This window comes from Cydia amplana, chromosome 10, assembly GCF_948474715.1.
Source record: "Cydia amplana chromosome 10, ilCydAmpl1.1, whole genome shotgun sequence".
Lineage (NCBI taxonomy): Eukaryota > Metazoa > Arthropoda > Insecta > Lepidoptera > Tortricidae > Cydia > Cydia amplana.
In genome coordinates this window covers 14,470,499-14,492,945 of record NC_086078.1, presented here as the reverse complement: position 1 = coordinate 14,492,945, position 22,447 = coordinate 14,470,499, and the positions used below count along the sequence as shown (strand labels likewise).

The window sequence follows — 22,447 nt, the reverse complement described above, 5'->3', positions numbered from 1 at the left end:
TTACCAAAACGTAAGGGGACTACGTACAAAGACACACAGTTTTTATTCTCGCGTTGCATTATCAAATTATGATTTTATCTGCATAGCTGAAAGTTGGTTAAATGCAAACTTCTATGATAGGGAAATATTCGATAACAGGTACATAGTTTATCGTTGCGATAGATCAGCTGGCGAGAGTGGCGCGGAGCGGGGCGGCGGGGTGGCGGTCGCCGTGCGCCGCGAGTACTTGCCGACGCAGCGGGACTGGCCGTGCCCCTCTCCTGCATCCTCCGAGTGCATATGGATAGCATTACCGTTATCTAAACATGGCGTTCAAGGACAAACGTTTCTAAATATTTGTTGTGTTTATATTCCGCACGGACCTCTTTATAGGGACGCATTAGAAAACTTTTTTGAAATTTGCAGTCACTTAATAATTGACAATCCTAATGACGTCTTCCTCATAACAGGCGATTTTAATATATCTGATGCGCTATGGGTTAAAGCTGATTGTTCCAAATTAAGCCTTGGTAACACTAATACTTTACCTTTACAATTGCTAAGTGAATTTTTATCTTTTTCAGGTTTAGACCAATATAACAATTGCACTAATATTAATCAACGTATATTAGATCTCGTTTTTTGCAATAAAAATTGCTCAGTAATAGCCAGCAGTGACCTCTTAACACCTGAAGATTTGCACCACAAGGCCCTACAAATTGAATTAAATATAGTTTACACACGTCCCCTCAAACCTGCTCCTACATTTGTTTATCTATATTATAAGGCAAATTTTAATGAAATAAATAATAACTTATGTAAAATTAACTGGACTGAACTTTTTTCTGGCCGCGCATTGGAGGACTGTGTACAAATTTTCTATAACCTTTTAAATGATTTAATAAGCAATTTTGTTCCAAGGGTCCCTCAACGTACTTCCTGCTCGAGGCCCCCGTGGTATACTAGGCCCCTTAGAAGACTGTTAAATGAAAAAAAGAAATATCATAAGCTGTGGAAGACTTATGGTAATCCTCTGGACTTAGATACTTATAAATTATTAAGAAAGAGAATCTCTAAATTGGAACCTGTATGTTACAGAAATTATATTAACCATACTGAAGCTAAAATCAACACTCACCCTAAATTTTTCTGGACATACATAAAATCAGTTTTCGCCAAAAGTGGCCTTCCACAGGTTATGCATTATAAGGGAATAACAGCCTCTAATGGTGCACAGATATGTGATTTATTTAATGAACATTTCCACTCCGTCTTTGAGATACCCAGCGATAGTTCTGTAGACCTAAATAATCTTGCTCCTGTAAATGACACTGTTTTCGACATGGACACCATTTTCATATCTGAAAATCTTGTCTCCAAATATCTTGAGCGCATTAATATTAATAAAGGTTCAGGTCCTGATGGGATTCCTCCTATCTTAATTAAAAATTGCTCTTCTAGCTTAGCAGTACCTATCAGTTTACTTTTCGAAAAGTCCATAAGGGAGGGGTGCGTACCATCTGTATGGAAACGGGCACTAGTTACACCGATACCAAAGGGAGAGCTTAGCGCCGATATAGAAAAGTATCGCCCAATATCGAAATTGTGTCAATTCGCTAAGATCCTTGAGAAAATAGTCACTGATCAACTTTCTTCTGCATTGCGTCGACATATCATTCCAAACCAACATGGTTTTCTCCGCGGTCGTAGTGTGGACTCGAATCTCTTATCTTATACAGAAACCATATTGGACGCGTTGGATAACAACTATCAGGTCGACGCAGTGTATACTGATTTTGCCAAGGCATTCGATAAGGTTTGTCATGAGCGCCTACTTTTGAAGCTCTGGCAATTCGGTATACACGGCGACTTGTTCCGCTGGATAAAATCGTATGTTGAGAATCGTTCACAAGCAGTTGCTGTGCAGGGACACACATCATATTACAGACCTATACCTTCCGGTGTACCGCAGGGATCACATTTGGGACCTTTATTATTTGTGCTGTATATTAATGATATCACAGATTGTATACAAAATTCAAACATGCTATTATACGCCGACGACACAAAGATATTTAGAGTTATTAAAAATATGGACGATTGTACTGCCTTGCAGAATGATCTAAACAATTTTCAGGCTTTTTGTACTTCAAATCACTTATTTTTAAATTCAGACAAATGCTTTATTATCAGCTTCAGTAGGAAGCGAACATCCATAAATAATAAGTACACACTCTGCAACAAAGAGCTGACTCGTGTTAACCAGATCCGTGACCTCGGCGTAATTATGGACTCAAAACTCACCTTCGTACCACACATAGATAACATATTAACTAAATCGTTTAAGCAATTGGGATTTATATTACGAGTAGGAAAGCCGTTTAATAAATTGTCAACTTATAAAGTACTATTTAACAGTTATGTCCGCAGTAGGTTAGAATTTGCTAGCGCCGTTTGGAATCCACTTTACAAAATTCACAGTGATAAAATAGAGAAGGTACAGAGAAAGTTTGTCAAGGCAATTGAGTATCGCACTGGACATAAATACATAGACTATACCACCTCCATGAAAAGACAAAATACTACTTTATTGAGTTCTCGTCGCGAACGTATTGATGTCTTGATCCTCTACAAAATTATTAATAACATCATCGATGCCCCTTCGTTAATACACTCTCTTTCTTTTAGAGTACCCCGGCGTTGTGAGCGAGCTTGTAGAAAAAAACCCCTCTTTCATATCCCCCGTAGTCGTACTTCATATGCAAAACACGGTTTCATTAGGAGAGCGTGCAGGCTTTATGATGAAAAGTTTCAAAATGTAGATATTTTTCTTGAAACACTATCTAATTTCAAACGATTATCTTTACAATGTATTCAACAGGCATTATAATTGTTAACTTTCAAGTTTTCTGGCACTGTTCATTAATACACCGTTTAAGTATGTTTGATTTATATAGATAATTCATAATTCTTATGTATTTTCATATTTTAATGTTCAGGTTTATATAATCCAATTAAGGAAACTGTAAGTCTACTACATTACTAAATGCTATTGTATCCAATGTAGCAATACGAGACTGTTTGTTTCTAAATAAAAAAACAAAAAAAGATAAAGTGCAATGAATTTCCAAGTAAAGCTGCGGACCCTATCTCAGAACAAAATATAGTCCAGTAAAGTGCACAATGTTCTGAAACGCATCTATAACGTTCTCATGTGACGCACCTTTACCCATCGCATGGCAATGCAATACGCGTACAGCGACTGATCTTTTAGGGTTCCTTCGATTTTTTAGGGATCAGCAGTATAGCCTCCCTTTATACATGCAATGGGATTTGTGTAAACGAATGGGACGATATGTTTCGGTATAAAAGATTAGGGTGTCTTGTTTAAGCCAAAATAATATCGGGACATCAATACGTAAACAGTGACGGCAAGTTCAAAAGGGTCTCAGTGTAAACTTTAGTTCAAAAGCTTGCTTTTTCGCAACTTGTTGCGTAGTTAAACACTTACCTATATTTAATAACATTTAATCAAATCCCACTTCTTTTCTTCAGCGCAATATTGATTCTAATTAACTTTTTTAATTAAGTAAGTTATTTGAAATTCGATGCGAAGTTACGAAATGTTTGAATATAATTGAGTAAAAACGAAATTAAAGTTATTTAATTTCAATAGGTACCTATTTTATTTCTAAAACTTTTCATCGATGCTAATATTTGAATTCACAGATTAGCTCTCCCCTTCGTTTTAACTTAAGATAGTACGAGTGATTCATTTATATCATTTAAAGTTAACTACATTTGACTTTGCTTGGCGGAAGATGATTGGATGGCCTTGAGAAAGATACATATTATGATGACAAGAAGTTATTTCTGGCATCAAACGCAAACAAAGCATCCTAAACATATTGCTCATAGAACTTAACTACTGAAGATTTAAGCTATTAAGTTAGAACTATCCTATTACCTGAAACAGACGGGCCCGCGCTATAACGACACTAGACCTTAAAATTTGAAATATAAGAGGCATTATTTAAAGTTTATAAACCTCAACGTAATCTTAATCTCAACCTTAGGAAGTCCACTTCCTACCTAATACCTACCTTTATTGATCGGTCCATCGACCCGTCTGGACCTTCTGTGTCCTCAGAAACACAGATTACATGGTCAACACGCAAGAAATGCTGGCACGGTCGGTTTTTCGCGTATTTCACTTAGGACTATGCCAAAGCGGAAGAAGCGTAATTGAGGTTATAAATGTAATTTCCTTACATTGTTCCCATTTTCCTTTTACAACGACTACAAAGACTAGAAAGCGCTCCCCGTTTATTTAAAATGGCCGCAATGCATTGTCACAATTATTTTAATTAACCGTGTAGGGGAAGTCCGGGTAAAGCGAACACCCCAGGCAAAGCGAATTCGGGCTCCCAATCCTAAACTATTCGACTTTGTCGCACCACGCGCCTATATGATGTTCGGAATCCTTTGCTCTATGAGCGGCAAGCATCACAGGGAGCGGTCGCTGTGAGCGTCGTCGGTGACGAGTCAAAATGTGTTTTTAGTGCAAAACATTCGATTTTGAAAGGTAAGTACATTGTATGTTATTTTGTCACAGTAATTATCTCGAATTTTAATTCAAGATGCTTCTATTGCTTATTAAAGTATCTTCCTTTTACAACGCATTTCTTTTAAAACAATCCAACGGTTATTTTTTTTTTTATTCTTAATTTCTTTAACTGACTGAATGGGCAAAGTGGATCGGGCAAAGCGGATAGCGTGTTCACTTTGAATTTATTAGGTAATTTTTTTTTATGAAAATATTTTGTTACAGATGGTATATAAATATCAAAAAAAGATCAATAATGGCTCCTGGCTAACAGACGTCATAGAAATGGCTATCAGAACGTGGATTCGCTTTGTTAAAATGTCTTCAGAAATGCCGTGAAGACTTATGCTTATGAAATCAGTGAAAATATATCAAAAGTTACTTGTGACAGCTTTTTCTAATTAATATTATTGAAATGATCTTATGTTGATTAATTTTCACTTAGTTATTAAGTTCACTAAGATTTTATGAGTAATATTTGCTTTGCCCGGGGGCCAGTTTCACTTTGCCCGGCACCCTGGGCAAAGCGAATAAAATATCTTTTTTTACGTTTTGTTCAAAATTGCAGCAACTGTTAAACATTGCAGGCTAGTGTTGTTTTAAATTACAAGATTATTAAATAAAGACTTATTATTGATACTTTTTTCATTTCTTCCTCGTTAAATTTTTCTGTTATGTCAAGTCAAAGGTAAAGGTGTTCACTATGCCCGGACTTCCCCTAAGTTGTTATTAATTAGCTTGTTCACTGTCTCGGTAAGCCATCCAAAAATAATTACATAAGAAAATCAATTTTATTTACAGATATTCTATATTTTTTTTAAATCTGCTGTTGTGGGGTTGCTATGGCGTTGATGCAGATGTCGCTGTCATATACCTTGATAACAAGAGTGACGAATTGATCGTTCTCATTGCGGCAACAATGCGGCAGCGAAAGTCTTCGCAAAAAACCATTTGCTTTTGATTGCTGAAACTAAAAGCAATCGCTGCTTTGTCGATGAATTTATAAATTTTGTTCGTTGTTCGAGAAAAACGCTAAAAAAAAAAGCGCTGGTGGCTTAGCGGTAAGAAAAAAGCGCTGGTGGCCTAGCGGTAAGAGCGTGCGACTTGCAATCCGGAGGTCGCGGGTTCGAACCCCGGCTCGTACCAATGAGTTTTTCGGAACTTATGTACGAAATATCATTTGATATTTACCAGTCGCTTTTCGGTGAAGGAAAACATCGTGAGGAAACCGGACTAATCCCAATACGGGCCTAGTTTACCCTCTGGGTTGGAAGGTCAGATGGCAGTCGCTTTCGTAAAACTAGTGCCCACGCCAATTACTGGGATTAGTTGCCAAGCGGATCCCAGGCTCCTATGAGCCGTGGCAAAATGCCGGGACAACGCGAGGAAGATGATGTTCGAGAAAAACGCTAATGGACGGAATAGTCCCTATGACGGAATTAGCCACATTGACCTTAATTCGAATGTCACCTTTTAAAAAGCTTTGTTTGAGTCTCCTTGTACATAAATGAAGTTAGTAAAACTTCATTCTGTAATGCAGAGTCAAACACCATTAGAGTTAATTAAGTGCTTGAGACCAAGTTTTTAAATTACCATTTAAATTCTTTCTACTTCTAAAATTAAGTTCTTTCATGGATAAATAAGTAGAGTGTAAGTAGCCTTCTTTAAGTAGCGACTTGCCTCGGTCAAGTTACATCTTAACTTATTCTATTTGTATAAAGTACCTTTTAACTGTAAGATGTGTCAAAAAAATGTATTATCATTTAATCTTAATGCCTTCTCCGTTAGCTTATACGCTTTAGGCCTCCCTCCACTAATGTTATACATACATATGTACTTATATTATATAACGAACGCGGACTTTTAGAAATCTGTACATAGATTTTCAAAGTCATATATATTTCCTATTAATACTTACTATTAATACACAATCATCAGCAATAAATAGGATATTCTAGCGTGATCTTATTAACTCCGTGACTAGAGGTTAAAAACGCGAAGCCATCACGTCCGTAAAGGGTCATTAGTGCTATTGGATTATTTTCATTAAATGCATACTTCCGCGCGACTACGTGGGCGGAATACTGACTTGTTTGTTTACTACAGGCAGAAAAATACACAAAAGTGCAATGAAAATGGTTCTTGTTTGAAATTGTCGTCCACGGTGACTCTTTTTAGGGTTTCGTAGTCAAAATGGCAAAAACGAAACCTTTATTAGTAATTCGTAACGTCATGTCTGTCTGTCCATCCATACGTCCGTATATCATAGGCACGCCATTTTTCTCGAAAACTATAAGCTATATTTTAATGAAATATGGAACTTGGAGGTGTATTTTATGTTTTTATTTTTCATATTTTTAGGTTTTAAGGTTAAAAGTTAAAATTTAAAATAAAATTAAAAATAAAAACAGTAAGAATCAACGTGTGGTTGTACAACATTCGATACATCTTTAAAAACAACTGTCTTTTATTCTTGTTCATTGGTTTTTTTTAATGGCGGAGCCATGGGGGTTCGTGTGGTCTTCAGCCCACAGAACCACTAGTATTTGACATTATTCGCTATTTGGCTGCTGTACAATATCATAATAGCAGTTAGTTAGCTTAGAATATACATAGGTACCTACATTCTATAAAGATAACAAAGCCTTATTTGCATCGCTGTTACTCGGCGCAGTGCTGTAATTCCCAAAGCACGCCAGCGCTGTCGGCGGAACAGTTTAGCTGGTTCGGTTAACATAAGACATAAGGTTAACATAACACGAGTAAGTGTGGCTGGCCTTCAGCCCTAGCCCTTCACATTGGGGCCTGTTTAGTGTTTATTGCGAGTTCATATATCTGCCATTAAACGCAAGTAGGAAGTAGCAAAACGAACTCGCAATAAACACTAATCATTTACGGCTATTCATATATACCAATCTATGAATAGGATCACACAGAATATAATTAATAAGTCAGTTTTGTCCTGCTGATAACCGTCCGAAACTGAGAAGGCTTTATATTTCAGTACACGGCGGGAAGAAGTTGATAACTCGCGGGGAAAAATGGAAGAATCTGAACCTTATACTATTTAATTTTAAGTTCAAATTTCTTCAATAAAATATCTCGAGTTATCAACTTCTTCCCGCCGTGTACCGATTTATTCTGTTCCTTTTCTTACTTTAATGTAATTGAGGCGAAAACCACATATAACCTTACATACCTCCAATAGCCTTTTTAGGGTTCCGTAGCCAAATGGCAAAAAACGGAACCCTTATAGATTCGTCATGTCTGTCTGTCTGTCTGTCTGTCCGTCTGTCCGTCTGTCCGTCTGTCCGTCTGTCTGTCCGTCCGTATGTCACAGCCACTTTTCTCCGAAACTATAAGAATTATACTGTTGAAACTTGGTAAGTAGATGTATTCTGTAAACCGCATTAAGATTTTCACACAAAAATAGAAAAAAAACAATAAATTTTTGGGATTCCCCATACTTCGAACTGAAACTCAAAAATGTTTTTTTCATCAAACCCATACGTGTGGGGTATCTATGGATAGGTCTTCAAAAATGATATTGAGGTTTCTAATATAATTTTTTTCTAAACTGAATAGTTTGCGCGAGAGACACTTCCAAAGTGGTAAAATGTGTGTCCCCCCCCCCCCCCCCTGTAACTTCTAAAATAAGAGAATGATAAAACTAAAAAAAATATATGATGTACATTACTATGTAAACATCCACCGAAAATTGGTTTGAACGAGATCTAGTAAGTAGTTTTTTTTATACGTCATAAATCGCCTAAATACGGAACCCTTCATGGGCGAGTCCGACTCGCACTTGGCCGCTTTTTTTTGTTTAGAAATAACTATCTATTTTAATTCAAAATTATTACCTTTTTGCATATAAGCGCCTGTCAGAAATCAATAGCAACATAGTAGAAAAGTAAAATATAAATCGTGTTACGCGCATTCAATGCGACAGGATTAAATTATTTTTTTGTATGATATAGGAGGCAAACGAGCAGACAAATCGCCTGATAGTAAGCAATTACTATCTCCTATGGACACCTACAACACCAGAGGGGTTGCAAGTGCGTTGCCGGCCTTTAAGATTTACGCTCTTTTCTTGACAATACCGTGAACCACACCTTAAGATTTCACCCGAGCTTGCGCAAGTAATGGGAATCCTTGGCTTCATAATTAGCAATTTCCCTGCGCTCGCGGCCTGCTTTAATTAGCTCTGCAATAACACGAGAGTGTCAATACGCGTAAACGGGCGTGGTTAATATGCTGTTGTTGCGGTAAACAATATAACTTAGTTGAGAACACGGAGGTATACAAGATTGACAGTATCTACAAAGTCGCGCTCAAATATTGAACGCCATCTATTGATAGGAAGTTAAGTCATTTTGACTAAAGGCCAGGGTTTGACCCGAGACTTATTTACTGCCAGTCAGGAGGTTATCCTATATATTTATCCTATTCCTTTTCGCGTCAATTATTGTTCTTTCCTAATCAGAACAAATTAAACGGATCTCAACTATTTTTGTTATACTACATTTTTACTTACTTACTTACTTACTTAGAGGCAGTTACAACAATTAAAGTACATGGAATGATCATCAGCAATCAGTATAGTCAACATTTCCCATAAAATACTATAATACTTATGTCGGGTTGGGGCCCACGGTGTATATCGTCACATGTCCCTTCAGTTTGACAAGGCCCCTGAGATGAGAAGCGCTTAGCTATTATGAGACTACAGTCGCCATCAGATATATCGGAGCGGCTAAGGCGCTCACAAATATCTGAACACGCCTCTATTGTCAGGGCGTTAGAGTACGCGTTCAGATATTGTGAACACCTTGGCCGCTGCGATATATCTGATGGAAACTGTACAAGTATCATTTAGAATTCGAACACAAATAAAAACATCATACACTCAGCCTGAAAAATTTATTCATCCATTAATTCCGCACGTCTTTTGCCGTCATGCCATCTAATTCGAGTTTAATATGGAGCGGCACAAATAGAAAAAGCACAAGTTAAAAGGAATTTAATATGACGGTAACAGAGTCGCAGAGCTTAGGAATAAATAAACGGAACAGAGTAACGAAAAGCTTAACGTACACTTTTACAAGTTGGTGCATGAGCAACAGAATCGGCATAGATGTGGTCACTAGAGTGATGAGCCGTTACGTGTTACGTTAGCTCATCATTCTCAATTTCTCATGCCCTTGTCCCATTCACTTGGAGTCGGCGCAGCATGTCTTTCTCTTCCATATCTCACTGTCGCCCGTCATCTCATCATTCATCATCTCATCCGTTACCCTAAATACTCATATAATGTACCAGTTAATGTTCCATACGCAAGTAAAACATTGGAAATCAAAAGAATACTCCCAGTCATATGCCGAAGGGGAAAATACCTGTTTAATGCTGGATGCATATGTCTTGATAATAAAGTTGTTACTCGGTTTTTATCGCTTGGTCCGCTTCCATACACTACAATAAATATAACGGCTGCTAAGCTCCTACCGGCAACGCACGTCCCTACGAGTTTATATATTTTTACGGCACTTTTGTATTAAATGAAACTGTTACGCTGTTTAGTTTATTTACTCCTGCGACAGAGTTCCAAGGAAAGTATGCACGAATCCATTAGATGGAGTCCCCTGGGAACGGCAGTTTTCCGTTTCGGAAATTACATTAAAAAGCGATACTTTCCAATAACTAAGGGAAGAGTGCACGTTAAATTCACATAATATTTTTTGCGCCCTTTGGAACTTAAGTAAGCTAGTTACATTTACTGTAATATTTTTCTCTTTAAATATTTATCTTTCATCTTAGGCTAGGTTATTATAATAAAAGTAAAATACAAAAACTACTTATAGCCGCCAGAGCGGCGCCACAGGGACACTGAAGATGTGCGTGTAAAACCTTTTTAAGTGGCGTTTGTAGTCGCGACTAGAGTCTGTGCGGAATTTCGATCAACACGGGCTTCCGACACGTCGGAAGGGATAGGCCCAAGCGATATCTTAACATTCAAATAATTCTGCCATTTTTCGCGGGGGGGGAACGTGCACACAGTCGCACTTCTCACACACTTACATACAAAATCCAATCTGTAATGACGACACAAATACATAGAAAATAACACCCTACACAGACAAATCTTGCACACCTCGATCTGTTTTTGTGTACGGACGAATCACAAGTGTCACAACACGCACACTAACACATTTTCGTCAAAGAATTTTATTGTTTTCTGAGAGATGAGAAGTCGGATTTGTCGCTCGACCGATCCGCAACTTGTACTGGGCGAGCAAAATCGATAAATCCAGCTATTACATGAGACTAAAATATAATAATTGTGTTTAAATGTAATTAAACGTATGACATATAAAAAAAATATTACATGTGAAATGTAACACCTTCTTTTTGTAAATTTGATGTCCCCGACCTCTTTTTACGACAAAAAACCGAGCAATTAGGCATTTTATCTGCTGCTGTGTTCACTCGCGCATCTGGACTCGGTCTAGTTAAAAATCCGAGCGCAACTAGTTTTATTACCCGCGCTAGATCAGTTGATCTTGTACCTAGGCAGAGGGGAAATAGTGCGAATGCCGCATCCCTTCCGTGTTGATCGAAGGTGCGGAAAGAGAAGAGTATTGGGCCCCATACATTCCACGACTCTTCTCTTTCCACACAGGCTCTATTTAGGTATAGAGATATAAATGGTATTTATTATTAGCTCGTCTATGTTATAAGGCTCTTTTAGCGAGTCCACTATAGCGTAAAATTAAGAAACAAAAAGAGAATCCTCTTTGTGAGTTACTTATAGAGGGAAGGGAGGTTGAAAGTAAGTATATTGGGTATGTATTGATTGTTTTTGTCTTTCGTACGTTCGTCGGTGGTTATTTTGACAATCAGTGTTTGGGCAGTATGTTTTGTGCCTAAGGGTTTGTTAACAGATTGACTCGTGTTAATTGAGGGTTCATACATTTACTACTAAACGCATGTAAAAAATGTATGAAATCGCTCTAAACACGAATCAATCAGTGTGTAAAAAAACACACCACCACATCCTGAGATTAGATGGCTGAAATCGGACACCGGGCACTTTTAGGACACCTTTCTAGTGAGATAGGGTGGACTTCTCTAAGTAAAACCAGACAATTTAAGTATTCAAAACAATAAATTCGATAAAAGCTTTATGCAAAATGTAAACCGTAATATAGAGATTTCATGTAAACTTATCTAAAGCAACGAAATATCAGTCATAACGCATCCATTATTAAAATTCACATTCGAGGCAAATCTCTGAGATAAGTTAAGAGCAGCGTTAGTCCACTCACTGAGCGAGGCGAAGATCTTTGTGGACCAGTAAAAGTGAGCAGATTCAATTTTGGAATCTTGTCTTTTTTGGCTCCTCTACACGATGGGCCAACGCCGGCCACTCCAAGGGACGCAGCCATGCGGTAGAATGAGATAGCAATATCACTTGCTCCCTCTAACGTATAAATGCGCCCCTTGGAGTGGCCGGCGTTGGCCCGTGTAGAGGAGCCATTTGACCTAGTTGGGAAACTAGCCATGACATGACCAATTTCAATATTGTTTTGTGACCTATATAGACATGATTAAATTATGTATTACTAAAAATAAATCAAATCGGTATTTCAATATATTATGTAAGATCAATACTGGTAAATATGGCTGCGGGGTAAATGTGGCCTGGATGGAGAAGTACAGGAGGGAGTTGGAAGGGGCAGACCTCGGCGGACTTTCTCCAATCAGATCGGGAAAATCCTGAAGAAAGGCCAGGTCCAGAGCACCCTAAACCGGCAAGCATGTATGGGAATGTTATGAAAGTAACGGAATCGAAAGAGGTGTGTCAGGATCCTAGCACGTGGAAATCTGTGGTCTCTGCCTACCCCTCCGGGAAATAGGCGTGATTATATGTATGTATGTATGTAGCCTGGATTTCATAGGCCCACAATAGGGTGCTTGTTTACACATTGATTTGTGTTTATTGTGACTTCACAAAATTGCCATTAAGCGCAAGTAGCAAATGTATGAACTCGCAAGACTTTTTCTTGTTTTAAGACGACCTTGAGTCATCTCATTCGGTTTCTCGTGTAAGTGCGAGTAAGATGCCTAATGAGTCTCCTAACTCTGATCTCATTTCGCAAGCACCAATAAGCGTGAGCGATCTTCAAGATATAAAAACCATAACAAATTTTTAAATATAAATCGAGTTCCTAGAATATATCATTTATTGGGGTGATTCTGTTGATGTTCTAACTACATTCAGGTTACAAAAAAGATGCTTACGAAACATGTTTCACTTGCACAAGCTTCACTCAGTTAGAAATGTTTTCAAGGAAAAGCGGATTTTGACTTTAACTGGAATCTACATACTGGAGCTTTGCCTCTTTGTAAAGCGCAATGGAGAGTATTTCACAAAACTGTCGACAATCAATGATAACTTGCGCATGCAATATAAATATAACTATCGTATTCCAAAGGTCAATAATAAAATTATGGATAAAAGTGCCTACATTGTACACAGCAATAAAAGTTTTTAACAAGTTGCCTGTTGAAATAAAGTCTGTCGAAGGTAACCAATTTAAAACCATTTTAAAAAAATGGCTTATTAGTAGAGTCTTCTACAGCATGAAAGAATTTGACGATTATGATAATAGTGTATGCATGTATTAGTTTTGTTATTTAGTTATAGGTTAGTCATTAATATATTGTACGTCCGTGATGGATAGACTGTTGGTTCCTAATTGTATTATGTCAACATCTTTGTACACAGTTATACAATAAATAATATCTTATCTTATCTTATCTTATCTTTCATTACGGTGATCTCAAGGTCTCAATAACATGGCTCGTTCGAAAATTGGCCTATCGCACTTTCAAGCCAATCAGAATACATCCCAAGGTTCCCCAATATCGGCTCCTTTGAGTTTATTGAATTTGAAATAACTTCTTTGTTGTTGGCTTTGGATGAGATTTCGGCAGGCGCTATAAGCGGCGGATCCGTCTTGAATATTGAACGCGGATTTTAAGTTGCCAGCACTTCGATCTTAGCGTAAGGCCTGAGTGGACGCTCGAAGCGGAGCGTTCGGCGGGGCGTACAGCGTGGCGTCAAGCTCCCAAGGGATTTGGGCAGCGTGCACTAAGGCCGCTCCTATACGCTTGCATTTGTTTAACATACACGCCGCACGCCTCGCCCCGCTGCACGCCCAACTCGAGCGTCCACTCAGGCCTTACACATACACGGAAAATATGACAAAATTATTGTGAGGATCTGCACTTCTCCGTCTCTACGTGATAAAAGCCGTTGGTAAATGTATGCTAGTGTCTTGCACCTGTGCTGTAGGTCTGCTGTCTCGGTGTATGTATGATTAACACTATTCGATAGTTTGTCGCATACATACTCATACTTACATCCTGCGGCGGTATCATGGTCGCATTTTTATCACTTGTCATGTCATGTCGCTTTCGCACTTACATACTCGTTAGAACGTGACAGGCATGATGACAGATGAAAAAACACCGACGTGGTGTATATGCCAATGCCTCTTAAATTATTCCATGTTAATACCTATATTTTTATGTATGTGTGTGTAAGAATAAGAAACAACAAACCAGAATAACTATAGAATTCAGACTAGAGCTCAAAAATGACCCCGGGGGAATTATGGCGCGAGCGAATTGACGTATGGAATTTTATTTCAGCCAATCAAAACTTTTAATGACCAATCACAACTTATTTTATTAAAAGCGGGAAATTTGGTATTGGGTAATATGCAACGCTTCGGGCGGGGTATATTGATGGAGAAAGGATATAGCTTGTGTCAGATAAAAAAGTGTCACTGTCAGTCTTGTGAATCGTTTTTCGAACTTAAAAATGTATCGTCCATATAATTATAATATGTATTACGTCGCTTTTAAGAAACGTGTGCTATTTAAAATAAGCAGAGAACATTTAAGTTTTGTTAATAAAATCATTCTACATCTTTCATTCTATTTGTCTTTAATTCAAGAGACCTCTACCTACAATACTACACTTCCTCAAATAGCCGCTCGAATTTACAGTCGCAACTCTAACCCCTGAATATTCGAGTACGCTAAAGACCAGAGATAATCGAGCCCAGACGGTAAGCAATTTAGTGGGGATTAAAGCCGGTTCTTGCCCCTCAAAGTGAATAATGCAGTTGGTGTATTTGTTGAGCGCTAATCGAATAATCGTTATTGAGGGAGGCTAGGCTTTCCTCCGCAAATTGGATTGTCTTCGGTTGTGGAACTATGTAGGTAATTAGTATGAATGACGGGTGTACTGGTGCACATCAGTTGTTTTAATTAATACTTGTGTTAAGCTGTCTGTACGAATGGGTATCTGGTTAGCTCATTGTGTACCTATATGCACGGGCACTGGCCAAAACTTTATAGTTGGTTCGATGGAAAAATCATGAAAACATGTCTAATTTTCATTTACTTTCAATTGTATATCGTTAGCCTGCTTACCATAGCAGTATACAATAGCTATAAACGAGACGTCACAAATTTTTAAACAGAAGTATAATTTCTCAATAATAGAAGTATTTTGCGTCAAAGGTCGTGCGTGGCGCCATATCACTTGTTCCCTTCTAATTTCCCTGGCTTTTTTCCCCCTATTAAACAGTGAACGATGCAAGTCGATGCAAGAACTCTGCTATTCTCTGCAACCTAATTTTTGACCGAGCAAAGCATCTCCATTTCAGCTTGGGCTAAAATTGCTTTATTATGTCTAAACGGCGGTTCTTCTTTACAGGAAGTCGATTCTAATAATTTAACAGTTTGTTATGTCAAACTGTACGGATATGATGGTCGTTCTTGTCTACGTGACAGCGTGATAAAACGGTGTCCGTCACTTTCTTTCCCACGGTGTTAAACAGTGACAGTTATTTTATCACGTGGATAAAGATGGATAAAGCTATCCATAATAGGCTGGCTGGTTTTGATACGAACTTAACGATCATTTTGGTGATTAGCGCATATTTGACGCACGACTTTTATTTCATTTCGAATGCACCAATCAGCGTGAGCTCATCAAAATGAGATCTAAACAGTTCGCATTTCTCAACCGATTCTCGTGAAATTGTGTGAGCAGATTCGATGATAATAAGGATTTTTATATCGATTCAGTTACCTATTGAAAATAAAATCCAAAGTGGCAAAATTAAAATTGAATTTGCGAGCTCACGGAACAACCAGCTTTAGTTTTTGGAAGAATTTTATAGAACAAATTACTGGCACGTTACGGGGCATGACCTGCGATCGCGTGACGCGTCGCTTCGTCGTGTCAAGTAAGACAATGGATGATTCACTAATATGAACCCTGTCAGTTTTTTATCTACAAAACATAGTTGCAACAAAAAGTGTCCGAAACCTAAACCTTCGTCCAGATTTGTTCCAAGATTACTTTGATCGATCCTCCTGCCGCTGACACGGGTCACCTCGTTAGGCCCGCGACAGGTGAACGACCTCATATGTCACTTCTGTGAAAGGGAAAATCTTGCGATGATATCGCCATTTGCTTGTGAAGAAGAGCGTAGGCGCCATCAGGGCTTGTATGAAATTGTGGCCTTTCGGAGTGTGGATTCTTTGCTGTCAAGTCGAATTTGGCAATTTTATCTTCAGTCTTTGTGAAATAGATTTTTAAGCTCTGACGACCATTATTCGGGTCGGGGATATATTGGTAAAATTATCAAAAATTGTGTTACGAATAAAGATTAACTATCCTCTTAAGAGAGTTATTTAACCGTAAACACAACGAATTTTGAAGTTATTATCGCCGATTTATTAGATCCTCTTATTCCAGTTTCAGACCTACCATTTTCGTCACCAAAAAAAAAAGATATATTGTATTATTAAATGTGGGAAAGGTAAACCTACAAATAACATTCTGAAATAACATGAAATTTTACATGACATGAACAATTAAGTTCATATTAGTTGTTATACAAAAATTATAGACCGATTAGAACGTCTATTTGCTGTATATGAATTTTTACCAACGAAAACCAGTACCAGACATATTTATATGTAACGTACGCATGTCGTTTTTACAAGCTTTTATATAGTTTCGCCTGTCCCGTTGCCTGTCTGTCTGTCGGTCTGTAATCAAATCTTGCAAGTTACAGTGTGTTTGACAAGAGCGTGACCAGTGTTTATGTATATTTTAAAGATGTGGCACAGAAAAAAAGGTACTGGCTGAATAGAATGTTCTTTTGTCTAAAATGCTTCGTAAAAAATAATAAAAAACTTTTGACAGTTTCCCACTTAAAGTTCAATTAAAAAAAAGAATGCCGCTTACGATTTACGTTATGAAGCAGTGTTCCTCTGTACGTACCCGAAAGGGCCCAAAATGTCACGAAAGCCTGCTGATTGTATATAAATAAATCGAAGGCGTTTGTAATTAAGTGGATGAAGCATTATATGGAGTATAAAAATGTTTACGACTTACCAGAACGCGGGAAAACAAAAAAGACCTCCTACACAGAGGATAAACGGGTCTTGCAGATGTTTTCAAAAAATCTACTTCTAACTTCTAGCTTCTCCCTTACTGAAAAATATATGAAAAAATGGCTACCGTGGGCGAAAGAAAACAAAAACCGAGATTGCAATCATATTTTTTTCCGATGAAGTTTCTTTTTGGGCAGTTAATTACTTGATTTAGGCTTGTTCTACGACAAATAATAGAGTGCTCGTGGGACCGAGAATTACCCAGTAGAGGAACATGTTTGGGGATGCTTCTCAAAGCAGGGTTTCGGCCATTTGCACTTGGGCACGATACACTGGACGCCCATAAAATAGTAAAAATTGATGAATAGGCATTGTCGCCTTCCGTTATCAAAAGTTCCCAAAGGATAAGGCTTCTTGGATCCGGCAAGAGAATAATAATGACCCTAAATGCCGAAGTCAGCACTGTACTGCATGAAAAACTGAAAATGGCGCCGATGTTTTGGATTGGCCCTCACAATCACCCGACGCCAACCCAGTTCAAAATGTTTGGGCGTGGATGAAGTTTAAATTACAAGGAAATAACACTCTTAGTATTATTGACATAACTGGAGAACTGAAGTCTGTGCGTACGTCTTTACGTTGCATTTTAGCTGAAAATTTGGTCGAAATTATGCCTCAAAGATACCAAGGTATTATTCATAATTCAGGAGACTGAACGTCTTATTAAAAATAAAGCATGAATATGTAATTACAATATTCTCATATGATAGTATTTGACATGATAACTCTTTAGTTTTTTCAAAGTTTTGCCGGTCACGCTCTTATCGTACATAGTGTAAATTTGATCCACTTCCCGGTTTCCGATTGAGCTGAAATTTTGCATGCATGTATAAATCGGATGACAATGCAATATTATTATGACATAGAGCTGATCTGATGATGGAAACAGGAGGTGGCCATAGGAACTCTGAGATGAAACAACGCAACCTAATTGTGTTAGGGGTTTTTAGAATTGTCTCGATGAGTATTAGTTGTCTGCCGTAAGAAAAGTACAGTCAGCGATAAAAGCTTGTACCAAAAATGAAGTTTTTGCCAAAAACTTATTAAATGAGACTTTGATTGTGTAGGAGCGGCTTTTTGGCATTCGTGTGAATCTTAACGATTATAGTTTCTCTCTAAACATTGTTGAAATTCGTTAACAAGGGAGCAGCAATGGAGCCAACTAATCAGGGTGAGCAATTTTTGCCAGAATACAAAATTGCAGCCGACTGTCAACAGCAACGATTTCGAGGAAATTTCCGTGCATGCACTTCTTTCCAACGATGAAAAACGAGCCGGCTGGAAAGGGCATGTTTGTTTAACCCCTTACTGCATGTTATAAAAAATATTTGTTTAATTTTGAACTTTAATAGCTGTAAATAGAGTTGAATATATATGGCTTCGTATGCGGTAAAGGGTTGGCTGCAATCCGCCAGTAGATGGGAGTTTTTAACCAAAATAGTCTACGTTCGTGAAAAAACTATACTCTAAAAGAGTATTGCAACAAAATTTATGAAAATAGAAAACAAGGCCAACTGAAAAAACAAGGCCAATCCCTGATTTTAATATCAGCCGGTTTTAAAATCACAACACGTTTGAGGTTTGGTTTTGAGTGTTCCGTACAAATCACTACTATCATGTTATTCATGTTGTAACACTTAAATAAGGTTGTGATAAAGCTTTTATATATAAAAACTGTTGCAGCACAATTACCCAGTGAGGAGCAAAATAGGCACATTCTACGATACCTATGTAGTCTGTGCTTCCGTTTCCATAGATCCATGGCTAGGGTTAGGATAAACACGCCATGTGCCTGTCAGCTGTCTCAGTTAATCCAGGTCTTAAATTAGCGCGGGGCAGCCCTGGTCATGACATGCACAGCCGACTGAAAATTTTTCGAGTGGTAGGATATTTGGTTTGCAACTTCCATCCCATATATTTTTAATAAAATATACCTATCGAGTCGAATGACAGTTCCTTCAGGGTTTTTTTTTGGCCTAATTTAATAAATATGTTTTAACCGTATTTTTATTACATGTTACATTCCTAAATAAATAGACTATCGTTCGACGTGAGAGGTATAAGGGGTATGGCTTGAAATATCTAAGAAATTAAAGACGGCGTAAATTTTTTACAAAGACTACGGGTTCATATTAAAGAGCCTTCCGAATCCTCAGAAATCAACTTTCAACATTATCATACCAATAATAAAGAAATTCAAAATGGCGACCATTTTCTACAATTTTGACTATTAAGGGACCTTTCAGATCCTCAGTTATCAATATTTGTTATTCATTTCACTCTGTTGTAAATTGATGTGAGCTATACGTGTGAGGTCTAAATGCGAACAAATTGAGGTCAATTTGTAAATTTACCTATCACGCTCGCAGCATCACCGCCGCGCGCCGCCTCGAGTCACGGTCACGGGCAAACTCTGGATCAGCAGGAACATCCTCGAACTAGAAATGACTTACCTGAGTGGCTCATTCACTGGGACAGTTAGGACCTTAATGTGATGGCCGAGAACATAAATTCGAATAACAAATTAGTCTATGGGTTCAAACAAAAATAACTAACGTGACAAGGTCCAGTTCAATCAATTCATAACAATTTTATTCTCCATCTGGTTGCGGTTTAGTGAAGACGTGCCTCGAAGTACTCGCCTTGTCGTTGCGAGTATATTCAATTTAATAACTATTTTGTTGTACAATAAGGTATGGTTCCAGCCAACAAATTAATCATGGGTAAGTATTTAACTACAATAGAGCGTAATTTTAATTACACGACTGCCCCAAAAAATGTGTCTTTGATATCGGTAAAAAAAACCTCGGCTCATATACGATCTAAATGTTAAAACCTTAACAAATTGGTAAATCCGAATTGGCCGTCTTCAAATTATAGTTGGCGCGTTTTTGACTTTTTATGATTGTTGTGAATATGTTGGTAAAGATTACTTTTTTCCCCGCTATAGCATCAGACCTCTCCTGTATTACAAAAAAAATGCCCCTTCTTTCCAGGGCCGTTAACATCAATGCTGCTGGTCGCCGCGCTGATCGCCTCACAAACCAATGCTGCCACTTGGACGCAATGCAGATATTCGTACGGTGAAGAAAATATACCACGAGGGTCATCAAATGACTATATCGACTTTTTACACCTAGACAGATGCGGCATAAGCAACCTAACGGAGGAGGATTTTATTGGTCTCCCTAATTTAGGTATGATTAGGATAAGCCACAATGACATACCTTACCTGGATCCGGCCGTATTTCGTGGTGTGATTCGAATGAAGACCCTACATTTAGAAGGAAATAATCTTCAAACAATGCCGGTCTTCGGTGCACATTCAGTGCTCCCAAATTTAACATCCCTGCACGTAACTGGTAATGAAATAACTAAATTAGAAGATCCAAGAACCTTCTCTTCAACAAAACAGTTGGAATTTCTGTGATATTTCATAAGATTTTGAGAATTAATTATAATTATTTAGTGTAAGTTAGGTTTAACTAATGGCATTCAGTGGGTAGTGATTGAAAATATGATCAGTGTTTACCCGAATATTTGTTAATTAATCTGTCGGTACTCGCGAAAATGACCCTTCTCTCCTACCCGCCAATTCTAATGATAGAAAAGTATAAATATAACGTACCATGGGGTGGAAGACTCATTCTCGCTTGGCGCTGGAACGAGTAACACTAAATTTAGCACGAAGGTTACTGCTTGTGAACTTAAGATTGTTTAAGAGTGTACGTAGAAGTAAGTAGTTGGAGTAAATTAAAAGTAAATGATTGTACCAAGGACTTTGATTCATCACAAGTCAGAAGCGGCGGTCAACGGCGCCCACAAAAGGACTAGAACGTGTGAGTACCTAGTATATATATATACATGTTTTATATACTCGGACGTTATGGTAGTAAGTTTTAAGTTGTAATGCTTGTAATTTCAAAACCTAATTAAGAATGTGTAGATACGCGATCATGGTCAAGTTAAAGTAACAAATGCAGACTTATTACATAATTTAGAATTCTGCTGGTAATCAAAATCGATACAGGCATTGAGCGAGGGAACTTTATTTTTTTACAAGATCCATGTTATAAGATAAGACCGTGGTTACAAGTGTCTTAGAATTTGAATACTTACTTACAATTCGTGTGTACAGTGTAGTAGTAGGTTATTTATTTGTGTAATGTCGATGTTTTGCCGAGCATAGGCATATACGATGATACGTGATCGCGATTATAGTAAAATTGAATACGATGAATACGATTTGGATAAATATTTAATGAATCCGTTAGCAATCAAGATACAAACATGTATAATTGTACGTGTACGGTTATAGGCAAGTAACTTTAGTGTCATTAAAGGAAGTATTATTTAACAGAGTGGTTTTAAATTTAAATAACCCATATTGTGAAGAAATATACAGAAGTGCTCGGTTGTTATGCCGTCGTTAAATTGAAAGTGTTTACATGATGTATATTATATACTTACGTGACTTTCGAATACTGAACTTAATCTATTTACATAGTATGAGCTAAATAATCTAATAAGTAAAGCCATACATGATAACGCCTTTGATTGGTTTCTGAAATGAATAAATGCTGACACGTTGTCATTAGTACCTATGTATGAGTGCCATGTAGGTGGTTGGATAGCAACAAATCGGTAATAGTGTAGTTAGCATGAAGTTAGTCACCATGTAGGTGGTGTACCATAGTCAGACCCTAATGTCTTTGTTATACAGATTTTTATTGGTAAAATAAATACATTTTGCATTGTCATTCAATTTAAGTTAAAATGAGATAGTAGGTAATTAAGTAATTAATAATGGGAGGCAACCCTTAGGACTTCGAACCCCATTCAATATGGAATCAGTGATCGTTTTGCATAGATAATATAAATTCGTCAATTGAGTAATAATCGTGTTCTAGAAGTAATGATTTCAGTTTTTGTTGAATTGTTGTCACTTTTGATTCCTTTATGCCAGTCGGCACTGAATTATAAATTGTTGGTTCATGATCTTGAACAACTTACGCGACTTCGTGAGCCGGTATTTAGGAGCGAGCAGGACAGGCAACCTGCGAGCTGGGCGACTACGGTTAGATGCACTACACTTGTACAAGTGTATATTTGTTCTGACAAACATACAGTAAGCGCTTGATTGTGCAGGATAGGCAGTGGGTTTGCCATCAATTATACAAAGGGCACGTTTTTGCATTCTGAGCAGTCTATCGCGATCAGCAGCTGTACCCCAAAGATCGACACCTTGATAAAGTATTGCGTGGAAATATCCATTTCAGTTATTGATTGTTAAGTCATGTACATACATTTTAT

The 22,447-nt window shown here is 37.7% G+C and overlaps 1 protein-coding gene and 1 long non-coding RNA gene across 2 annotated transcripts in view; both read left to right on the top strand.

The window, feature by feature from the left end:
- The window catches only part of LOC134651500 (uncharacterized), a 125,915-nt gene that overhangs the window by 83,527 nt on the left and 19,941 nt on the right, over nucleotides 1-22,447 (top strand). The window lies entirely within an intron of this gene.
- Nucleotides 19,838-20,564, top strand: LOC134651632 (chondroadherin-like). The gene is made up of 2 exons (XM_063506732.1): nucleotides 19,838-19,857; nucleotides 20,131-20,564. The coding sequence occupies exons 1-2, from the start codon at nucleotides 19,854-19,856 to the stop codon at nucleotides 20,562-20,564; spliced, it is 438 nt and encodes a 145-aa protein (XP_063362802.1). The 5' UTR covers nucleotides 19,838-19,853.